Here is a 22805-nt window from a genome sequence, read left to right as displayed (position 1 = left end):
CTCCAAAAAATCCAAATCACAATCCACAAAAACAGCCATCACCCAAAATCTGGCCCTTGGTTACCAGAGCAAGCCTGGTGTGGGCTTTGGAAATGTGCATAGATGGTGCAGAGCTGTGGAGCAGGAGCTGCTGTCCCTGTGCCAGGGGCTGTGGCTGCTGGGGGCTCTCTGAGCTGCTGCTCTGTTCTCCCAGCTGGGCACAGAGCTGACAGCCCCACGTGCAGCAAAGGTGCAGCTTTCTCTTGGTGGTCAGCAGCCCAGTCACAGTGTGCAGTGGGAGCAGAGTTTGTTTCTTACAGGCAGCGCAGAAATGCAGCTGAGAAGAAAAGCAGCTCTGAATGTACAAAGCTGAGCAGGCCAGTCAGGGTTAATTGCTTTTCAGGACTAGCAAACATTTTTTGGTTTGGCTAGCCCTTCACTGACAGTGAGAACAGAAATGTCCTTCTCTGCAAGAGGATTGTGACTGATTGCTTATGCTATTGTGGTAGTGAAATTATTTGTGGGGATCTGTTTCATGCAATGTTGAATTTCCTCTGATTTAAATAAACCACCTGTGACTTGTGTCTTTCATAAACTGTAGCAAGACATCTTCTTTGAGCTGTAAATAAAGGCTCCTGTTTTCTTGTTTCCTCAGGGGGTGAATTTGTCTGGAGGACAGAAGCAGCGAGTCAGTCTTGCTCGGGCAGTTTACTGCAATGCAGATGTCTATTTACTGGATGACCCTTTATCAGCTGTTGATGCTCACGTTGGGAAACATATTTTTGAAAAAGTTATTGGACCAAAAGGAATCCTGAAAAATAAAGTATGTTATAGTGTCTCTAGAGAATGCTTTTTCTTGGCTGAGTTCAAATGATTCCAAGTTTGTCAAGTTGCACATTTAGATTTCTGTTTCTAACAGCTGAAAAATGAAAGGCTCCTTCTGCAATTTTAGAGGACTTTTATAAAGCACTGACATTTTTGTAGTTAAAGGTACTTTGGTTTCTGTATTTCAAAAATATTTGATGGAAAAATCAAGACAATGTTCTCTTAAAATTCTGCATGCCTGTCCCTCATTACTGTTCTATTATGCACAGAATTCAAGCAGTAAACAGCAGTAGTCCAACCAGGGTATTCACTAATCTGAGATTACAGAACCCCTTTATTTTTCCTTTGCCTTTTAGACCCGGGTTTTGGTAACCCATGCAATCAACTACCTGCCTCAGATGGATACAATTCTGGTAATGACTGATGGAGAAATCTCTGAGATGGGCTCTTACCAGGAGCTGCTGGAGCAAGATGGGGCTTTTGCTGAGTTTCTTCGTACATATGCTAATGCTGAACAAACCATGGAGAACAGTGGTAAGCTCACTAATAAACTCCCTTGCTGTCTGTCATGTTAATAAGGGAGTCCTGTTACAGGAAAAACAGCAGTACTGATAGGAAAGTTAAATTACTATTTCTTGTGATTGCCTATATAGGTAGAGGTGCTTATTTCTTGAGGGTGTTGAAGGTTGTGAGGTTAAACACACATTCTTTCCTAAAATCAGGAAAATGTGTAACAGATCTGTAATAAAATTTCCTTTCAGTGCAAAATTCAGATGGTAGTGAGACTGCAAAAGGCCAGCTGGGGTTTATACACCCTTCCTGTTCCTGATAATATGTGTCTTCTTTATGCAACTGATTCCTTTGGGCATGGGGAGGAGGAGGAAGCAGCTCAATGTTCTAGCTGCTGTCCTTGACTCCTGCTTTACAGAACAGCTGTAGAGCTGCACTGGTACGGGAATACACTTCAGATTTATTTTTCTTTTATCTACAGACAGTTACAGTATTGGATTTTAATAGGGGAACTTAGTCTTTGCCTCCAGCCTGTTTTCTTCATGGCTTGCCTGTGCTGATTTCCTGACACTCGTGCTGGGAGGTGCCAGGGGTGCCTGCAGTCTGCTGGCTGGGGTGAAGTGGTGACACGAGTTTGGGAGCAGGTTAACTTCTGGGTGTTTTCTGTAGGTGCTTCTGCAGCTACTTGAGGCACAGTCACACTTGTTGCAGTCTTCAGCCTATGTGAAATTCATAGCAAATTAACTTTCTCTGTGCTTCCCTAGGCAGTTAACTTTAATGTGAAGATTTGCCTCATTTAATAGCCTTGTTCTTTTAGTCTTTGTCTCCTCCCATTTTCAAATGTGGAAAAGTAGGTTTTGAAATCCTTTTCATTAAACTAAATTACTTTATTTTTCCTTTTAATTACTGAACCTTCTTTTGGAAAGTGAGCCAGTGCTTTAACTTTTGCCATGATTCTCTGCAGTTTTCTCATAAGAGGCACTTCTAACTTCAGTGCCACCCTGGTGATCTGGAGGGGATTATCACAGGCTTGGCCTATTTGCAGAGAATTTGTTCATCAGTTCTAGTCAAGTGATCTTCTGCCAGTGGTAAAAAGTGAAGAGTAGAGGCGTTGTTTGTCTGATTCATAGGGATAGCATTCATGTCTACTGAATGTGTGAAAGGTCACTGCTGCTGGGAGTCCCAGGCTCTTGGAGGAGCCCAGCAGTGTGAGATGGGGCCAGGCAGAGCTGGCTGGAGGGTATCTGCACTCCCACTTTCCAAGGGAGGCTCCCTGGTGTCTGCAGCTCTGTGCTGGCAGCCTGAGAACACAGTGGGTTGGTGCTTTCTGGCAGGAACACATCTGCTGCTCCAGGGCTGGGAAAGCCTCTCCTCCCAGCCAGCCCGAGTCTGGCTGCAGCTCTGGTCCCTCCCAGCCTCCCTCTCCCTTTGGGCTTCCTGAGGGTTCCCCCTGCCTGTGTGCTGCCTTGCCATCCTCAGCTTCATGGGGCTCCTTCTCTGTGTGGGAAAGCTCTGCTTGTGGCTTGGGATTAAAAATAGGTCCATTTCAGCAACTTTGATTCTGCCTTGGGTTTCGTGGTTTAGGTTATTCTGCTTGGATGTGAGGTTGTAAAGATTGAAAATGGTAGAGTGTGTTCTGGAAAAAAGTTAATTATATGTGCTTTTAGAGTCAGATCCTTCATTAGAAGGAACGATTCAACCTCTGGAAACAGGTAACTGTTTGCCATGTAGACTTTCTATTAGTGCTTGCCTTGGAGTAACATGAGTAGCTGCAGTTTATTTACAAGAGCCTGAGTCATTATTAGAAGAATTTTATCAGTGCATAGGAGGTATCTGCATGGTTTGCCTGTCCTTGGTTGTGTGAGCTGCAGCAGTTGCTGTGTGGCAGCTTGTAGGTAACTCAGCAGCAGCAATTCTGTGTCTCAGAGACTTCCAAGAGGAAACTTTAAATTAGTTTTATAGGTGCACCTTGGACTTAGAAATGTAGCGAGTGTACCAAGCGAAGCATCACTCAGGATTGAGCCCTGAGGGTCCCTTTTGTTCTCAGATGTGTATTCACTGCTCACAGCTGTTCCCTTTTATAATTTCTGGGTAGTTTTTTTCAACAGAACCCTCACTACTGGGCTCATACCCTGAGTGCACAGGTCAGACTTACTGTGGCAGTCTTGAGCATTGTTTTGTTCTCGGAGCTAAATGCAGTATAAGCAAGAAACCTTCGTAGCCTACAACATGAAATCAGATTTGAGCTTTTAGGGGGAGGATGGTTTATTTGTGGTTTTGTTTTCTTCAGCAATGTTCTAAAGCAATATGTTGCTGGAATGCTTGCTGGTTTTCATATGGGAACCTTTCAAAACAAGTGCTGTCAAGGGCTTAAAATAACCAGCAGTCCCATCTAGGTTTGATCTTATTCACATAAATAAGAAGTAAATAATTGAATTTTTTCAGATTTTCTGCTTTTTGTCTTTTTAAGACCATGCTGAACTATTTATTTTTGGGTTTTTAAAGTAATGAACCAATATTCAGTTTCCAGACACAGAAAGGAAAGCAGTCCACACTTAATGTGTGGATGATCTGTTTCATGCATATATTTTGCTTTTGTATAAAAACATGAAAATATCAGACTCTATATCTATACAAATTTTCCTGAATATCTTTTGAGTTTATTCAGGTCAATACCTTTGCATAAACTATGCATAGATCCTTCAAAAACACAGAACTCTTTGTTGGAAATTCCAAATTAACTTCCATACGTGAAAATAGAGTTCCATTTACTGACAGCTAACTTTACAGGAGGCTGGCATTTGCTTTTTATAGGGAAAATTGACATCTCTGAACCTAGTTTTACTCATGGCACTCTACTACACTGAATTAAATTGCTCAGAAAAGGTTACTGTTTCAAGCTGACATTTTCTGGAGTGTTTTAGACACTTGTCTTGTGTGTGCTGCGTCTTGGCACAAGCAGGATGTTGTGGGATAACAACTCATGGAAAGATCTCTTGCTCAAAGTCCTCTGATTCCTGCAGTTGCCTAAAACACCAGGATTTTGCACATTTCTTCTTGCTCAACTTTGTAGGAAGACTCAAAGTTACCAGCACATGGCTGCTGTTCTTACAACTTCACTTCATCATTTATAGAATATCTTCTCATTGCATTTTAAAATAACAATAATTTATAACTAACTATGTAGAAACTGTAGTTTGAAAAGGAGTGGCTGGAGTGTTGGGTTTGTTTCCATGGAGTGGGTCACATGTGACTTGGTATTCCATGTTTGAACTTAAAATATGTCCTCATAATTATGTTACATTATTACTGACCTACATTTGCTAGAATAATAAATGTTCCCTGCCTTGGCAATTAACCCTGTTGTGAATTGAACTAAACTGATTTGTTCACCTGGTCAATTTTCTGTTATTATCTGTAAATACTTGTGCTCCCTGCTTTGTTTGCACGTTAAGACTGCAACTGGCAGTTAGGATTGAAATGAAATGCTTGTGTCTCTTTGGGTAACCCATTTTCATGTTTACTTTTTCACCCTCTCAGATACAAACAGTCCATCTGCAAAGGAAGGCAAGCCCATAGAAAATGGAGGCCTTGTGAATGAAGCCCCTGGAAAGCTGATGCATAGGTGTGTGGTTTTATTTTTATTTTTCCTTTTGCCCCCCATCCATTCAATCCAGTCACTCAGATGGGGATGAACAATAATTTGATGGTGATGGTGTTTGTTAGAGGGAAAGTTTATCCTGCTGGATCCAGCAGCCTGAGGAAAGCAAAGCTGCTGCTGCTCTGTGGTTCCAGGTCCAGCAGGCACCTGACACCCCACAAACCCAGCAGCACCTCCTGAGCCCCTCTCTGCCTGGGCAGGACCAGGTCTGCTCTGGGATCCATTCTGTGTGTCCATGCAAGGTGCAGCTCTGCAGGGGCTGGGCTCAGTCCCTGCTGTGCCTGGCAGCTGCCCCAGCTCCTGTGGCATTGGAGCCCCTGGGGCTGCAGCCCCTGCAGCTGGCACACACTGATGCACACTCATGTGCACACACACACACAGCCTGGGGGCAGCCCCTGACTGATGCACACTCATGTGTGCACACACACACACAGCCTGGGGCTGCAGCCCCTGCAGCTGGCACACACTGATGCACACTCATGTGTGCACACACACACACAGCCTGGGGCTGCAGCCCCTGCAGCTGGCACACACTGATGCACACTCATGTGTGCACACACACACACAGCCTGGGGCTGCAGCCCCTGCAGCTGGCACACACTGATGCACACTCATGTGTGCACACACACACACAGCCTGGGGCTGCAGCCCCTGCAGCTGGCACACACTGATGCACACTCATGTGTGCACACACACACACAGCCTGGGGCTGCAGCCCCTGCAGCTGGCACACACTGATGCACACTCATGTGTGCACACACACACACAGCCTGGGGCTGCAGCCCCTGCAGCTGGCACACACTGATGCACACTCATGTGTGCACACACACACACAGCCTGGGGCTGCAGCCCCTGCAGCTGGCACACACTGATGCACACTCATGTGTGCACACACACACACAGCCTGGGGCTGCAGCCCCTGCAGCTGGCACACACTGATGCACACTCATGTGTGCACACACACACACAGCCTGGGGCTGCAGCCCCTGCAGCTGGCACACACTGATGCACACTCATGTGTGCACACACACACACAGCCTGGGGCTGCAGCCCCTGCAGCTGGCACACACTGATGCACACTCATGTGTGCACACACACACACAGCCTGGGGCTGCAGCCCCTGCAGCTGGCACACACTGATGCACACTCATGTGTGCACACACACACACAGCCTGGGGCTGCAGCCCCTGCAGCTGGCACACACTGATGCACACTCATGTGTGCACACACACACACAGCCTGGGGCTGCAGCCCCTGCAGCTGGCACACACTGATGCACACTCATGTGTGCACACACACACACAGCCTGGGGCTGCAGCCCCTGCAGCTGGCACACACTGATGCACACTCATGTGTGCACACACACACACAGCCTGGGGCTGCAGCCCCTGCAGCTGGCACACACTGATGCACACTCATGTGTGCACACACACACACAGCCTGGGGCTGCAGCCCCTGCAGCTGGCACACACTGATGCACACTCATGTGTGCACACACACACACAGCCTGGGGCTGCAGCCCCTGCAGCTGGCACACACTGATGCACACTCATGTGTGCACACACACACACAGCCTGGGGCTGCAGCCCCTGCAGCTGGCACACACTGATGCACACTCATGTGTGCACACACACACACAGCCTGGGGCTGCAGCCCCTGCAGCTGGCACACACTGATGCACACTCATGTGTGCACACACACACACAGCCTGGGGCTGCAGCCCCTGCAGCTGGCACACACTGATGCACACTCATGTGTGCACACACACACACAGCCTGGGGCTGCAGCCCCTGCAGCTGGCACACACTGATGCACACTCATGTGTGCACACACACACACAGCCTGGGGCTGCAGCCCCTGCAGCTGGCACACACTGATGCACACTCATGTGTGCACACACACACACAGCCTGGGGCTGCAGCCCCTGCAGCTGGCACACACTGATGCACACTCATGTGTGCACACACACACACAGCCTGGGGCTGCAGCCCCTGCAGCTGGCACACACTGATGCACACTCATGTGTGCACACACACACACAGCCTGGGGCTGCAGCCCCTGCAGCTGGCACACACTGATGCACACTCATGTGTGCACACACACACACAGCCTGGGGCTGCAGCCCCTGCAGCTGGCACACACTGATGCACACTCATGTGTGCACACACACACACAGCCTGGGGCTGCAGCCCCTGCAGCTGGCACACACTGATGCACACTCATGTGTGCACACACACACACAGCCTGGGGCTGCAGCCCCTGCAGCTGGCACACACTGATGCACACTCATGTGTGCACACACACACACAGCCTGGGGCTGCAGCCCCTGCAGCTGGCACACACTGATGCACACTCATGTGTGCACACACACACACAGCCTGGGGCTGCAGCCCCTGCAGCTGGCACACACTGATGCACACTCATGTGTGCACACACACACACAGCCTGGGGCTGCAGCCCCTGCAGCTGGCACACACTGATGCACACTCATGTGTGCACACACACACACAGCCTGGGGCTGCAGCCCCTGCAGCTGGCACACACTGATGCACACTCATGTGTGCACACACACACACAGCCTGGGGCTGCAGCCCCTGCAGCTGGCACACACTGATGCACACTCATGTGTGCACACACACACACAGCCTGGGGCTGCAGCCCCTGCAGCTGGCACACACTGATGCACACTCATGTGTGCACACACACACACAGCCTGGGGCTGCAGCCCCTGCAGCTGGCACACACTGATGCACACTCATGTGTGCACACACACACACAGCCTGGGGCTGCAGCCCCTGCAGCTGGCACACACTGATGCACACTCATGTGTGCACACACACACACAGCCTGGGGCTGCAGCCCCTGCAGCTGGCACACACTGATGCACACTCATGTGTGCACACACACAGCCTGGGGCTGCAGCCCCTGCAGCTGGCACACACTGATGCACACTCGTGTGTGCACACACACAGCTCTCATGATATTCTTTCCAGGGGAAGAAACTCCTGTGTTGTAGCAAGATATTGTGGGTTTGGCTTGCATAAAAGGGAGAGTGTTTTATTGGCTAGTGCAGCTTTTGTGTGTGTTCCTAAGGCCTTCTGCATTTTACTGCTGTCAGATGGGATGAAGTGCCAAGGGGACCTTTAGTCTGACCTAATGCAGCTGCTATTCTGCTTGCAGTCACTCTGATTCCACCTTTCCAAACCATCTCCTGGTCTATGCCTCATTCATACAGTGCTCTAACAGTGCCTCTGTTCTTATGGTGCTCTGGAGACACTATTTCTGGGAGCTGATGAGTGCCTGGGAGTTAAATGGCCTGTTTTGAGGGGAATGTGGGTACCCTTTTCACACTCCAGCAGCTGCTGTGCCGATGGTGGGGTTTGGAAAGGCTGGTCTTGATGGTCACAAAGCACTTTTCTTTCTGGAGTCATTGTGCAACCAAGACTTGTTTATCTGGTGACTGTTACTTGCACCTGGACATGGGTACTTGGGAACTGAGTGCTGTCAGGGAGGGTTGGGACAGTGCCCTGAGGGGACAAGGGGGGCTCAAGGAACCTCTGGCCCCGTGGTGGGGTTAGAACATCTCCGTAGGAGTGTAAACCACTGGCTTGGAGCTGTGGAATGTGAAAGCCTAGATGTGAGGTAACACCTGTCCTGTGCCAAGGTAAGATTAAAAATTAAATGTCTTCAAACAGGCAGCTCAGTAACTCTTCAACGTACAGCAGAGACACTGGGAAGCCACAGCTGCAGAGCAGCACAGCAGAGCTGCAGAAGCCACTTGCTGAGAAGAATTCCTGGAAACTGACAGAGGCTGACACAGCAAAGACTGGGAGGGTAAGGCTCCAGTTCCCACTTCCTGTGCCCTTCTTCAGTTTTGGAAAAATCTGTTTCAGAAGAAAATAACTTCTGAAGGCCACATAACTGTTGTGAGACAGGCTGAGTGAGTTCTTGAGCTTGCTGCTTGTTGTGTAATACTTGATGGAAGTGTTGCTGTGCCCTCTGCTCCCAAACCTGAGCCCCGTGTTTGCCTGCAGGAAGAATGCCAACAGAAAACTTGTGTGAGATGATGGGCCTGACCACATCAAAGTGTAGGAGGAGGAATGAAAACCTTGCAGCTCTTTCTTGGAGGGAGATTGTGACAAATTAGGTGACATAATGAAAACTGCCCTTCAGTGAGGAGCTGCTGTTGACTCAGATGAATTTAAGCCAAGTTTCCACTGTAGACATAAGTGTCTAATCCCAGGATACCCAGGGCTTTTTGAGAAACCTGAGACTGAGGTTCCTGGGAAAGAGGCAGCTACAGCTCCTAGCAATGTTGCTTGAATCCAAGCTTGGATTGCTTGCTGTTGGTTAAAGATAGATCACAGGATAGAAGCCATGTGGAGCAAGGGTTGGTTTGAAGGCTTTATAATCTTGTGGTACAGAGAGCCAGAAACTGGAACTGCTCAGTGAAGTTTTTGGCTCTGCTGCTGATGCTCTGTGGTACTTCAGGCAGGTCCCTCCCTACTCCTCCCTTCCCTGGGATGACAGGGCAGGGATGATGTGTGCCTGCCCTGAGGCACTGTTGGGTTTGGCATGTCTCCACAGAATGCTTTGCAGCCTGTGTTCCCAGGCTGTGGCTCTCTGGAGTGCAGCTGCTGTGTTTTCATGGCCTCATGGAGGGACACTGGCTTTAAATAGGTGTTGGACAAGGGGGAGTTGCTGGTTTTGAAACCTGGCTGCAAAATGAGTATTTCTTTTTGTCTTCTTTCTTCAGGTAAAGGCATCAGTGTACTGGGACTACATGAAAGCAATTGGACTCTGTATGTCTTTCTTGGCCATTTTCCTCTTCATGTGCAATCATATAGCCTCCTTGTCTTCCAACTACTGGCTGAGTTTATGGACAGATGATCCTGTTATCAATGGGACACAGCAGAACACAACTCTCAGACTGGGAGTATATGGAGCACTGGGAATTTCTCAAGGTTTGCTTGGTTTTGTGTATTTTGAGATTTCCTGTTTCAGTGTTTCTAATGCTCTTGGTGCCTGTAGCAGCATTTTGCTAAGGATTTGAGTGTGTGTTTTCATAGAAAAATGAAAAACTTGGATTAAAAAAAAAAAGCAAGCAAACCAACCTGTACAATTATTCAGTTACAAAACGTGTTTTTCCTTTCATTTGTAAATGAAATTTCTCAAAGTGAGAAGTGTTTTGCTGGCTGATGAGTCAGAACTGTTGACAGAATATATGATCTGAGAAGAATCTTCCTTTCCTGTCAGCAGCCTGTGCTGTCCCTGCAGGGCAGTTTGTCCCAGGAGGCTGTGGCTGTGCTGCCTCCCTGCAGCCCCAGCCTGGCTCAGCTGCCCTGGCTGGGGTTTGCTCTGGCTGCCTGTGGCTCCACCCAGGGCACTGTGGGGAGGCTGCTTCAGTGATGTTTTGTTTTGTGTCCTCTTTGTGGTTTGGAGTTTGTTTGCCATGGACCCCAACACCCCAAGTGCCCCACTTCAGAAGTGCCATGAAAATCCCACAATAAAAAAAAATGCAAATTCAGTGATTTTTTGCTCAGGGAAAGTGTTCAAATATTAAACAAATTTTTGTAATGGAGAAGCAATGAAAGAAATGTGATGTTTTCACTTGTTTTATTTTTTTTAACTACTTGACATATTTGCTGAGTCTACCTGAAGTGAACCAAAGTTCTCAGGATTATTATTATAGAGACACACTGTTGCCCTGATTTTTTAAAGATTTTCTAAGCCTTCTGATATTTACAATCTTGTAACGAACTTTCTCACACACTTTCTGTAAATAACTTACTGTTTTGCATTCTTTTATGGAACAAGAGAAATATGATGGACTGTTGGCTTGTCCAGTGTGATTGGAGAGGTGGCACTTTCACCCTCCAATCCACTGTCACTTTTAGAAATCTATAAATGTTAGTCAGAAAACAAACTTCCCTTTTTTCACCTTGAGAGCAGTGGTGTTTTGTTCTGTGTCCTACAGTGAGAACATACTAATGCTAAATGATGGCAAAATGAGGAAAATGCTTTGTGTGACAGGCGGCAGCAGTTAATGAGTCTCCTTTCCTAGGTATTGCTGTGTTTGGCTACTCCATGGTTGTGTCAATAGGAGGAATCTTTGCATCACGCCACCTGCACCTCAACCTGCTGCACAACGTGCTCAGGTCCCCCATGAGCTTCTTTGAGCGCACTCCCAGCGGGAACCTGGTGAACCGTTTCTCCAAGGAGATCGACACCATCGACTCCACCATCCCACCCATCATCAAGATGTTCATGGGCTCCACTTTCAGTGTCATTGGGGCTTGTATCATCATCCTGCTGGCCACACCTATAGCTGCTGTCATCATTCCACCCCTGGGACTTGTCTACCTGTTCGTGCAGGTAAAGGGTGTTCCCTGGGGGAGCCAGGACCAGCAGGCACATCCTCTGTTATTTGAGACTGTTCTTACCCTGCGTGAGGAAGGGTTTTAATGTGCTGGGTTTGAGTCATGCTTGACTGTGCTTTGCATGGTTTACTGATAATCTGATGTTAGCACAGCATTTCCTTCCTTTGTCAAGTGTAAAATGACTTCTGTGCAGAGGGTAATCCTATAATACCTACTTGATAAAAATGCCATTAGATTTTGTGGCAAATTTTGCACAGCTTGTTGCTCAGAGCCCAAATATGGAAAACGTGGGCTTTTCCAAGACTGCTTTCCAAACATGAGAGTAGCCTTTATAGGGATATGTGTGTGTATTGTTCTTGTGCCTGTTTCATCAGAATGGTGTCTGCAGAGCAATAGAGTGGATGACAGCCTTTTATTCATTCTTGTCCTGTGTGGGCAGGGGGTGCTTGCTTCACTCTGCCTTCACTCCTAGAAACTGGAAGAGCCAGCACAGAACGAAGAGAAGCAGCTGGGGTTTGACTTTGGTTCTTGAATTTGTAAATCCTTTTGGCTCCATTAGTAAACCTTAAAGTGGTAATATGTGTGTTTTATACTGTTAAACTAAATTTGCTGAAAAAAGAAAGAGGAGAAAATGGCTCTGCTATGAGATGGGTTGATTGGCAGTTGTTTAAAGGCAGCAGAGTGTATGTCATGGTCCTTCAGGCCTGAAAGTGCTGGAGAAGGTCTGTATTCCCACGTGTAAGTTGAATCTCTGTCACTAACAGCCCAGATGGCAGGGAGCTGTTCATGACTCCCCTTGTTTTTCCAGACACAATCTGGATGTAACCTGAAATAGGAGTCTCCTTGAGGCAGGTCTCAAGCTCTTGGAGATCTATTTCACACCCAAGGTAGCTCAGCTACCTTAAAAAGTGTAAAATCAGCAGGATGGCTTCTGTGGCAGTGTTGGAAACAGAAAGATTTAATAAAAGGCAAAATAACGAAACCCTTTACAGAGAAAAACCAATCCAGGTGCAAGAGGACCTCCTGCCCCTGGTAAAAGCCATTAGTTTGTTTGTTCTCTTCTTTTTCGAGTAAATTGCCCAGGCAGGACTTTTTGGCTCCTGTCCAGTTAGCTATCCTTACGTTTGAGGTGAAGTCCCCAAGGTCCTATGAGGTGGCTTTTTCACCTAATCCAGGAGAGAAACTTCTGGGCTTGTTTCCTTTCTAAGGGGACAAAGGATAGCTTTGTCACTCCCTGAGCAGGGGGCACATTCCCACAGTGACCACAGCTCTGATGCTCTCACTGGCAGAGGTTTTATGTGGCCACGTCGCGGCAGCTGAAGCGCCTGGAGTCGGTGAGCCGCTCGCCCGTGTACTCGCACTTCAACGAGACCCTGCTGGGGGTCAGCGTCATCCGCGCCTTCCAGGAGCAGAAACGCTTCATCCGCCAGAACGACATCAAGGTGGACGAGAACCAGAAGGCTTATTATCCCAGCATTGTTGCTAACAGGTACCACTGGGGCTGCAGAGTTACCTGGGGAGGGCATGGATCTGTGCTCCTTACCTGTCACGGCTCTTGGCGTGCTTGCCTCTGGGGATTAATCCGTTTCAGAGCTGTTCTGTTCGAACTTCTGTGATGAAATGAAAACTACTACTGAATCTCTCACCTTTCCAAGAGTTCCTACCTTGCTTCTGGGTTGTATTATTTTTAAAGTTTTGTTTTATTGATCCCTACATTCAGAAAGTAGTTGTAGTTAAGAGAGGAATTTATGCACCTGAAAGACTCGTTAATTTTGGATGCCTCTAGATTCACACACTGCTGAAGCAGAACCTCAGACATCTTGCAGTGCTTGTGTCACTAGCAGGACACACATGCCATATTATTAATCTTACAAAAAAAAGATGTGTAACAGACCATTTGTTGTCCACATCTCTGATCTCTGTGGGTGAAGCACTGGAAGGATGTGTTTGTGCCTTGCAGGTGGCTGGCAGTGCGTCTGGAGTACGTGGGGAACTGCATTGTCCTGTTTGCAGCACTGTTTGCAGTGATCGCACGCAACAAACTCAGTGCAGGCCTGGTTGGGCTCTCAGTGTCCTACTCACTGCAGGTAATTTTGCCTCTCCTAAAAACAAAACCTCTGAATCGTTAGACTGTATCAGAAAGTCACAGCCTTGATAGGGCTTTGGATAGAAAACTAATATAAAGAACATAGAAAATAATAATTACAAATAGTATCTGAGGAGATGCTGGGAAGTTTCTTCTTTGCTTTCCCTGTGGCTGAGGTGTCTCATCCTGTGCATCTTAAAGGCATTTAGGCTTTCCTTCTGTCCGGCACTGATTAGCCAAGATCTTGTGGTTTGCATTCCATGAAATTGCAGTGCTTTGGTTGTTCCACATTTTTCATTTATTGCAGGTAACCTGTTCAGTGTGACCTGCTCTCTGACTGCTTTCCCCCTTGCAGATCACAGCGTACCTGAACTGGCTGGTTCGCATGTCATCCGAGCTGGAAACCAACATCGTTGCTGTGGAAAGGGTCAAAGAGTACTCTGAAATGGAGAAGGAGGTACAGTGAGCTCTCCACCAGCCTTGTGGAAGCCAGTGCCCTGTTCTGAGGTCTCAGCTGCCCCCTGAGTGGTTGGAGGGTGGGCTTTGAGCTGAGGGGGGGACAGAGCTCAGGGCTGTGCTCAGAGCTCAGATCCCAGCCAGGGAGGGGCTGGGTCTCAGTGGCAAGCTCCTGTTGGTGCTTTTGTGGTGTTCCCACTGGTATTTACACAGTGCTATTTAGGAAATGTGCTCTGATGTTCAAGGCTAAGCAGTAGGGTAACACAAATGTTTTGGTTTCCTAAAACTTCAAACATAATGTTTTTATGTGTTTCTCTTTTTGCACTCAGTGTGGGGAATCAAAAGGTTTTACTTATTTTTTTTTTGTTTTTGGTTTGTTTTTGTTTGGTTTTTTTTTTTGTTGTTGTTTTGTTTTTTTTTTGTTTTGATCCAAATCACATTGTTTATTCAATGTGCAGTTGTTCCCTTTATGGTGATGGAGTTCCTTGCCTGTCACTTGAACCTGACCTGGGTCACTATTTTTGCAACCAAACATTATGAAGACCCTTCCTAGATTTTTCTGTCTTAAGTTCTGTAGCAGACCAGTGTTTATACATGCAAAAGTGTTTTTATTTGGCAGTGGCAGTGAATGCAGTGTATTCTTTCCTTTCTCACCCCTGTGGGAGGCTGAGGCAGCAGCTTTTTACCAGCTGATGGATGTTTTAGTGCACAGTCTCAGCCTAACTGCTTCTAGTTGCACCTGTGGCTGCCCCAGAGGTTTCCTTGCCATGGTGGAGTGTACAGACAGCTTGTCTGAATGTGTGCTGCCTGCATGATTCTGCCATTGGCAAGAAGTTTATCCAGTAAGTGGGACTTGAGACAGCCAAGCCCTTGGCTACTCACACCATTTCATCTGTCCTGAGACTTCTCTCCTCATCACAGCTTCTTTTGCAAATTATCCCTGAAGAAGGATTTTTCTTAATTGCAATCTGAGTCCTCTGAGCCTGTGCTGGTTGCAGCAGCTGATCAGAGGTGTCTGTGTGCCTCTTGCAGGCTGAGTGGAGCATTGAGCAGACAGCCCCAGGCAGCAGCTGGCCCCAGGAGGGGAAGGTGGAGTTCCGGGGCTACGGATTGCGCTACCGCGAGGACTTGGACCTGGTCCTGAAAAACATCAATGTCACCATCAATGGGGGGGAAAAGGTAATGCCTGGATCCATGGCAGGGTGCTGAGTTCACAGAGAGCTTAACCCTGAGAGCCTTAACCCTGTTCTGTTCTGTGTCTGGGGCTCTTAAGAACTACAAAAGCTTCTGTGGAATCAGCCCTGCAGATGTTGTGGGTTCTGAGCCTTTGCAATGTGTGTTCTGCATCAGTTATGTGGGGCTGCCAAGTATCATTTGGCCTGGTTTCATTGGGAGGTGAGGTTTATCCTGTCCTGTCCCTTCCCAGGGAATTTTGCTAATTTGTTTGCCATAAGCAAAGAGGAGTAGGTTGCAGAGAGATTAAGTTAATTATAATCTCAGGAAAATAGCCTACAGTCAAGGGGGGAAGCCTGATCTAGTGAGGCAGAAGTTGCAAGGTGAGACTGCAGGAGAAAATGGGACTTGAGAGCAGATTCTCTGGATCTGGCCAAGCTGATCTGTGTTTCTCCTCCTGCTTCCTTGCCCAGTCCTGTGTGGATTCTCTGATGTCTATTAATAGTGTGGTCTTGCACAGCAGCATAAAAGGTAGCTATGAGATCTACTGTCCAGCTTCCTTATTAGTGGTAGCCAACTGGGCATTTGTTTTCGCCTGAGTGCACACTTTGTACCTACAAATATGGGCAGAATGCTACCCCAGGTGGTTAGAATGGACAGATGGCCAGAGGTGTACCAGCCAACCAAAGTAGCAATCTTTTATATTTGAAAAGAATTGATCAAGACTTCAGTCTAACTGGGAAGTAAAACATACAGTGTGAAACTGAATGCCTTTGGTGTGTGGATAACCCCAAAAGTATGACAATGTGTTGGTGTCAGGTGGAAATGCTCGGAAATGCCTTAACTCTTTCCCAGAGTAAGGTGTTCTTGTATTTCTTCCCAACAGATTGGAATAGTTGGAAGAACAGGAGCTGGAAAATCCTCACTTACTTTGGGTTTGTTTCGGATTAATGAAGCAGCTGAAGGTGAAATTATTATTGATGGGATCAATATTGCCGAGATAGGGCTCCATGACTTGAGGTTCAAGATCACCATCATCCCTCAGGTAGGTGCAAAATCCTGCCACTACCTAAACTTTGCTCTTTGCAGTGCTCCTTCCATAAAGTACTGAGGAGAAAATTGTTATTCCTCCTCTGATCTGTGCTATGAAAGTCAGTCACTTCAGCTTGCCCTTTCATGGACTTGAAACCAGGCTTTTTTCCCTAGGCTGGTTTCAGTTTGCCTGTGCCAGGTAACAAGTAGGAACTTGGCTGAGCCATGTTGTGCAGCAAAACCTTGGCCTGTGGATTCAGGAGCTGATCACTTGCAGCCTACAGACAGCTCAGCCTGAGTGGGAAGGGCTGATCCCAGCTGAGCACCTGCTTGGGATCCCCTTGTGAACTGGGCAGAGTGAACAGTGCTGTCAGTGCTGTTCTGGCACTGAAACCATCCCAGTCTGGCCCAGCCAGCTGGGGGTTTCATAGTCCTAAACATTTGGAAATACAGCTTTATGAGCATTGGATTTAGTCTCAAGTGTTTTTGTTCTTACTGTGTAGCCTTTATTGCCTGTTCTGATTCAAAGTAAGACGATAAAATGTGATGTTTTCAATTACCCTTGCAGCACACTGGCAAAAACAAGTGAGCTCACTGTAAAAGGTTTTCTCTACCACCTCTTTTGGAAATCTGGGGGTGGACTTTGCTCTCTCCTTTTGATTGTTTTGCATCAATATCTCCAAAGTAGTATTTCTTCCTGACTGAGAGAAAAGAAAAGAAAAAAAAAAAAAAAAAGAGTAATTTCATTCATACTGCAGCTGAAGAGTTTTGAAATACTTACAGATGGTTAATTCCCTAAGAAGTGAAAAGTTGACCTGGTAGTCCCTGCTGACAGAAGGTTGAGCAGGGAGGGCCTCTATTTTAGCCTAGAGGTCCAGTAAAAACAAAGTTGGCTGGGGTTTGGGTGTTTTGGTTTGTTTGTTTTGTTGGTTTTTTTTTTTTCTGAATTCATGAGTTACTGACTTACTGACTAATGGAAAGGTCTGGACTGCAAGAATCTGCAAAGGGAAGAGGTCAGGCCCCCAAGAAGAATAAGAGTGAGGGAGAATAACTTTTTATTTGAAAAAAAAAATGAGCCCTCACTCCTAAATTCAGTATATTAGCTTGCTTGCAACCACATCTGTACATGTTGTTTCCTTTTGTTATCTGAGAAATATTTGTGGAGCCCTTGCCATGTTCTGTGCCCATTGTCAGTTTCCTCTCTCCATGAGCAGGATCCAGTATTGTTTTCTGGCTCTCTGCGTATGAATCTTGATCCTTTTGACCAACACTCTGATGAAGACATTTGGAGGTCTTTGGAATTGGCTCACCTGAAGAACTTTGTATCATCCCTTCCTGATAAACTGAATCATGAGTGTGCTGAGGGTGGTGAGAACCTCAGGTGGGTCAAAGAAAGTGTGTGCTGAATGAATCGTGGGTGTGCTTGGGCAAGTTCTAATGCCCCAGCCCTGTGTGACAGTCTGGGGAGGCAGCTGGAGAATTCTTAATGTGTGACCAGGCAATCAGACAACTAGGTTTTATTCAACATGTTTTCAGCTCTTGAGTTTGGGAATTTGAAATAATTTTAAGAAATACTTTGAGTGCAAGGCAGCTTGGGCAGCCTTGGAAAGCATTTAAGCAGCAGCATTATTCTAAGGAAGCTGTTCACTTGCTATTTGCACCTTATCAGGGTTTTAGATGTTGAGTTTGTAGAAACCATTTGAAGTCCAGTCCTCAACACTGCACTGATGCAGTTATGCTGAAACCACTTGTATGCTCCTACTGCATTGCCAGGACCTCCTTTGAGGGGGTGTAGTTTCAGATGCTGTCAGATATTCTTCAGGGAAATAGTAAGATTCAACTTATCTTTAGAACAAGGATTGCCAGGTTTCAAAATGAGTACCAATGAATGCTCTGAACTTGTTCTGACTTTTCTCCCCATGCTCCATCCCCTCTGTGCAGCGTGGGGCAGCGCCAGCTGGTGTGCCTGGCACGAGCTCTGCTCAGGAAGTCCAAAATCCTGGTTCTGGATGAAGCCACAGCTGCTGTTGATCTTGAGACAGATAAGCTCATACAGTCCACTATAAAGTCTCAGTTTGAAGAATGTACAGTGTTAACTATAGCACATCGTCTGAACACAATCATGGACTACACCAGGTGAGGTGGTGTTGCTCTTACCTTGCCGACTGTGTGACCTGCACTGTGCTCCACTTAAATGGCAATCTTTGTGTTAGCTGGGTGTTTACTGGTTCCTTTTTGGCTGCCTCTGCAGCTACAGAGCTGCTGGAATCCCTGTTTTGAGGGCTGGGGTGTGTGTGTGTTCTGGCTCGTGGTGGCAGTGCTTGCCCTGGGGAGCTCCTCTGGTCCCTCTGTCACACTGCTGTGTGCTGCTCCTGCCTGGGCAAACTGGGAAGGGGAGAGAGGCAAGGACAGGAGTCTGTTCCTGGGTCTTGCCCTAATTTAGGCACAGACAGCATAGGGAGTCCCAAGGGGCAGATCCTGCCCTCTGAAGTTCATTTGATGTTCCACTTTCCCTCACTTCTGGTTATAGTTCATAGAGCCTCCCTCGTGCTGGCTGCCTTCCTAAGGTGGGCTTGAGGGCCAAGTTGTCTCACATTGCAGTTTTAGGCTCTTGTCCCTTTTATCACAGAATGGCAAAGTGAGCACTGCTAGCATTTCAGTGTACCTTTGTAGCCCTGTGTGCTGTCAGTAGTGACAGATCAGAGAGAGGAGCACTGCCAGCAGGGAACATCCAGCTCAGCAGTGGCAGTGGTGACACCAGGCTGCAGCCCCTGCCAGGGCTTGGTGACCATCTCTGCAGTGCTTCCATCCATGGGGGAGCTGGAACACTCCAGCTGACCTGGTGCACTTCCTTGTGCTGGCTGGATGCGTTTGTTTGTCACAGAAGCTGTGAACAGCAGTTGGTGTGGAGGGGTGTTAAGGGAAGGTTACCTCAAGTCTTGCAGGGTCTTATAGGCCCTCACACCTTGACAAGAAGTGCTGCCAGCTCACTTCTGGCTGGCTCAGAGTGCACTCAGAGCCTCCTGTGCAGGAGGAGATGGGTGACCATGTGCTGTGTCTGCAGATGGCTGGGTGGCCATGTGCTGTATAAACAATCACCACACAGACCATCTGCAGAGAGCTGGGGAGGGACAGTGAGCACCTCAGCCTGTTCACACTGTCAGCACTTGCAAATAATGGCTATGCTGCAGTCTCTGTCTGTACACGTATATCCATGTTCACTGGCTTTCTGGATCTTGTGACTATTTTTCCTTTTTTTTCCCCTCTCCTTGTTTTACAGAGTTCTGGTCCTGGAGAGAGGAGAAGTGGTGGAGTGTGGTACCCCAGAACAACTACTTCAGGAAAAAGGCATTTTCTATAGCATGGCCAAAGATTCAGGCTTGGTGTAGCACTTGAACTTGGCTATTTACTGTGGGGAAGAGGGAGGTGATACATTTAGAGAACTGTAACTTCCCCTGAGCTGGACTGAACCACACAGCTGAGTTTCACAGTGAAGTTAGCCAGAGCGTGGCAGTGGAAGCAACATAAAGATGCAATTTTTTTCTTATTTTTTATTTCTCCTTAGTATTGATTTTAGCCACCTTTAGGAGAAGCTCCTACACTGTGGAAGACACTTCAGAGACTCCTATTTTTTGCCTGAAATCTGTCATTATACACTCAGATGTATGGCCGAGTGATTTATCAGAGAAATTCAGAAAAGCTTTTTCTACTCATCTCTTTTATGTTCTGAAGTTCCCTCCTTTTTTTTTTTGTTGAAAACATTTTTGCAAATGCTAGTTATTTGCTTGTTTGTGGATTCCTCATTTCATGAGCCATCCATTGTGGGATGCACTTGGAACATTTTGTGGCATAAAGTACTCTAGTCCAAAGATTTTTCTTCTTGTGAAATAAAATGTGTGCCAGACTTTCTCCTTATGGCATTTACTGTACATGGTTAATGCTTTATGCATTGTCCTAAAGCTTTCATGTGTTTACAGCATAGAGCAGCAAGTTCACTGTCATGTCAGCAGTGCTGATGTGAAAAAGCACAGTCAACTTCAGAGCAGTGTTTAGCATGTCTGGGATGGCAATTGCTCCAGAACCAAATTGTGCAGCAGCTGGTGTGTTGCTGTGTGCTGATGTTACCCCCAGCTCCCTCAGGAATTCCCACTGGGGTGCCCAGTGCTGGTGACACCTGTGGGGAAGGGCTGAGCAGGGAGGATTTGCCTGAGCAGAGGCTGCAGGCTCAGGGTGACCTTGATTGTAACACCCTTGGCTTTGGTAGTTCTGTGCTTTTATAGCAGCTCTGCCACATCAAGGACCATTAGCCTTATATCAAAGAAACATGCCCTTCATGCTGCTGCTGTTGACTCTTAAATTTTTGTGGGAAAATGTTGTGTTGCAGTTGTTTAAAAAAAAAAAAAGCATTTTTAAAGTTTTGTGTCGGAAGGGTCTAACAATTGAAATGGCAGCGGAGTCTGGTTTTCAAGATCTATGTTGAATTTTCAGCTTTTTGTGGTAAGAAAAAAGTTACTTTTCTAATGTTCTGATTAGTCTTATTTTAAAGGAAAATGCTGGAAGAAAGCAAACTAAGTCAGATGGATCCAGATACTCAGCACTGAGAATGTGGACTTCTGTGATTGATATTGCTGACCTTAATACTAGACAATTGTTGTCATTAGAATAAAGCTATTTATTTTTTTGTAAATTATGACACTCTGAAATTGAATAGACTGAAAATTTCTTTGGTATTTTTTGTAATGACAATGCAAATATTTGCAAAGAACTTGCAGTAAAAAATTGTTTGAAAGAAAACGTGTTATTTCTTGCCTTGTGTTCGACAAAGGGTTTGCTTTGTCAGTTCAGCTTTTTGCCTTGAAAGTAGAAATTAGTGGTCCTGCTTAGACTGATCAGGTGATAATGAAGGCTCAGCAGAGCAGGAGCCCCAGTGCTGAGGACCTTTGTCACCCCCATGGTGTCCATGGGCTGTGTCTGCCACAGCTCCTGAGCTTGGTGTGAGTTCTCTCTGCGGAAAGGGAACGAGCAGGGGCTGACTGGGGAGTTTGGGGATGAGCTGTGAGTTACAGTTTTTCAAATCCCCAGACACTGGTGCAGCACTGTGGTGGGCAGAAGGGTGGGATGATGCTTGCAGCACATGGTTTTTAGGAGCAGAGCACAGGGGCTCTGTGCTAAGGGCTGGCCTGGTGTGGTACATTCAGGTGGAGATGGAGCTCCCTGCAGAGACCCAGGGGAGGAACTGTCAATGCCACTGAGACACCTTTCCTGCTTGGGAACAGTCATCCTCCAGAACAGTTTGTGATCCTCCCCTTCCACCCCATTCCTGGCAAGGAAGAGGGAGAGGAGCTGCTGTACAGTTGAATTCACTGTATCTGATTTCAGTGCACATTGATGTATCTGGGCTGACATTATTTACTGCAACATGGAAGATTTCTCACATCTGGAAAAGCTGATTCTGCCAAAGAAACAGCTCAGAATTTTCAGAAGACCTGCAGAAACCACCCTAATTCATGTGTGTGAACAGAGCTACTTCTGTAAGTGTTCCCAGTCCTGACCCACACAAAGATCCTTTTGCAGTGTGACAGTGATGTGGCACAGCAACAACTGTGCTTTGGGTCACTGACACCTTTAACATCTTGGCATTCCTATGTGTCTTGTGACCATCTGGGCACTGGGAGTGTGACTTGCACAGTACATGTATGGCCTGAACTTGGTGTAAATCAATGCATGACATTTTGATTTATTTTCTGGCTTTAGCAGTTTCAGTATTGCTTTAAACCTGGAATCATGGGACAAGGATTTTTTAAGGTAGCATTTCTCTCCTACATGGTATCTCCAAGTGTTAACTCCTTTATATATTTTGCTTTAACCAACTTCCAGATAACTTCTGTGAGACTTGAGCTCCAGAGTCATCACAGTACTTGGACAGAGCCCTGGGGACTCCAGCACATCTGAAACATGATGGATTTTTCATATGTAATTTGGGGAATTGCTTTTCTTTTGCCTTTGCAGCACGACTTGATGTGTGAAAGCTGCTTGCTCTTACTTTGGGTTAGCTGACAGCAAAAGTGTGCCCTTTCAAAGGTTACCAGTGTGAAAGTATGTTTTGATTATTGTCTCCTGTTGCCTTCCCTCTTTACATTAGGAACAGAAAATGAGCATTTAAAGATGTTTATATTGGAGATTATGGAATGTTATAAGATGTCTGTTTCAGAATTACCCAGCAACATGGGCAATTCTGTTCCTCTTTGCTTTAGTTGAAAAGGAAAAATACCTAACTTTTATCTCAGTATTTCTAAATGCTCCTGATTTTGAAGATCCATTGATAAATCTTTGGAGTGCTCTTAACTTGTATCTGGGTTTGGAATTGTTTTGTCTGTGTCCTCAAGTACGAGAGCTGGAGAAAGTAGAGGGAAAATAATTCTCTCCTGGTACATGAGCAGCAGCAGGCACTGGATCTCCATATCTTGAGCACTTGTCCAGCAGAAACTCTAAACTGTTCTTGACTTGGGTGCAGAAGCCACTGAGCAGCTGTTGGAGAAGGAACTGCTGCGTTTTGACAGTCTGGGCTGATTCTTGCAGCTGGAACTCTCCCATCCCCTCCCCACTGCCCCTTTCTGTGTTGTATTTGCTCTAGTTTACTGAAGTGACTCATTTAAATACTTGATTCTATTTTTATTTCAGCTCTTTAGAAAATGGGTGCTTT

At 46.6% G+C, this 22805-nt stretch overlaps 1 protein-coding gene across 1 annotated transcript in view; it reads left to right on the top strand.

Annotated features, from left to right (window-relative positions):
* LOC102039176 (multidrug resistance-associated protein 1) overlaps positions 1 to 20896 on the top strand; it is a 47792-nt gene extending 26896 nt beyond the window's left edge. Inside the window, exons 18-31 of the mRNA XM_031056490.1 lie at positions 635 to 802; positions 1161 to 1338; positions 4855 to 4939; positions 8671 to 8809; positions 9732 to 9939; positions 11040 to 11350; positions 12645 to 12844; positions 13316 to 13442; positions 13797 to 13898; positions 14930 to 15076; positions 15957 to 16115; positions 17317 to 17483; positions 18044 to 18238; positions 19383 to 20896. Of these exons, the coding sequence (XP_030912350.1) occupies positions 635 to 802; positions 1161 to 1338; positions 4855 to 4939; positions 8671 to 8809; positions 9732 to 9939; positions 11040 to 11350; positions 12645 to 12844; positions 13316 to 13442; positions 13797 to 13898; positions 14930 to 15076; positions 15957 to 16115; positions 17317 to 17483; positions 18044 to 18238; positions 19383 to 19491 (2295 nt within the window). The 3' untranslated portion in view covers positions 19492 to 20896. The remainder of the gene's footprint in view (positions 1 to 634; positions 803 to 1160; positions 1339 to 4854; positions 4940 to 8670; positions 8810 to 9731; positions 9940 to 11039; positions 11351 to 12644; positions 12845 to 13315; positions 13443 to 13796; positions 13899 to 14929; positions 15077 to 15956; positions 16116 to 17316; positions 17484 to 18043; positions 18239 to 19382) is intronic.
* Positions 20897 to 22805: the final 1909 nt, after the last annotated feature.

The sequence above is a fragment of the Geospiza fortis genome, unplaced genomic scaffold (genome assembly GCF_000277835.1).
Source record: "Geospiza fortis unplaced genomic scaffold, GeoFor_1.0 scaffold237, whole genome shotgun sequence".
NCBI lineage: Eukaryota > Metazoa > Chordata > Aves > Passeriformes > Thraupidae > Geospiza > Geospiza fortis.
This window is presented reverse-complemented; position numbering and strand designations above follow the sequence as displayed.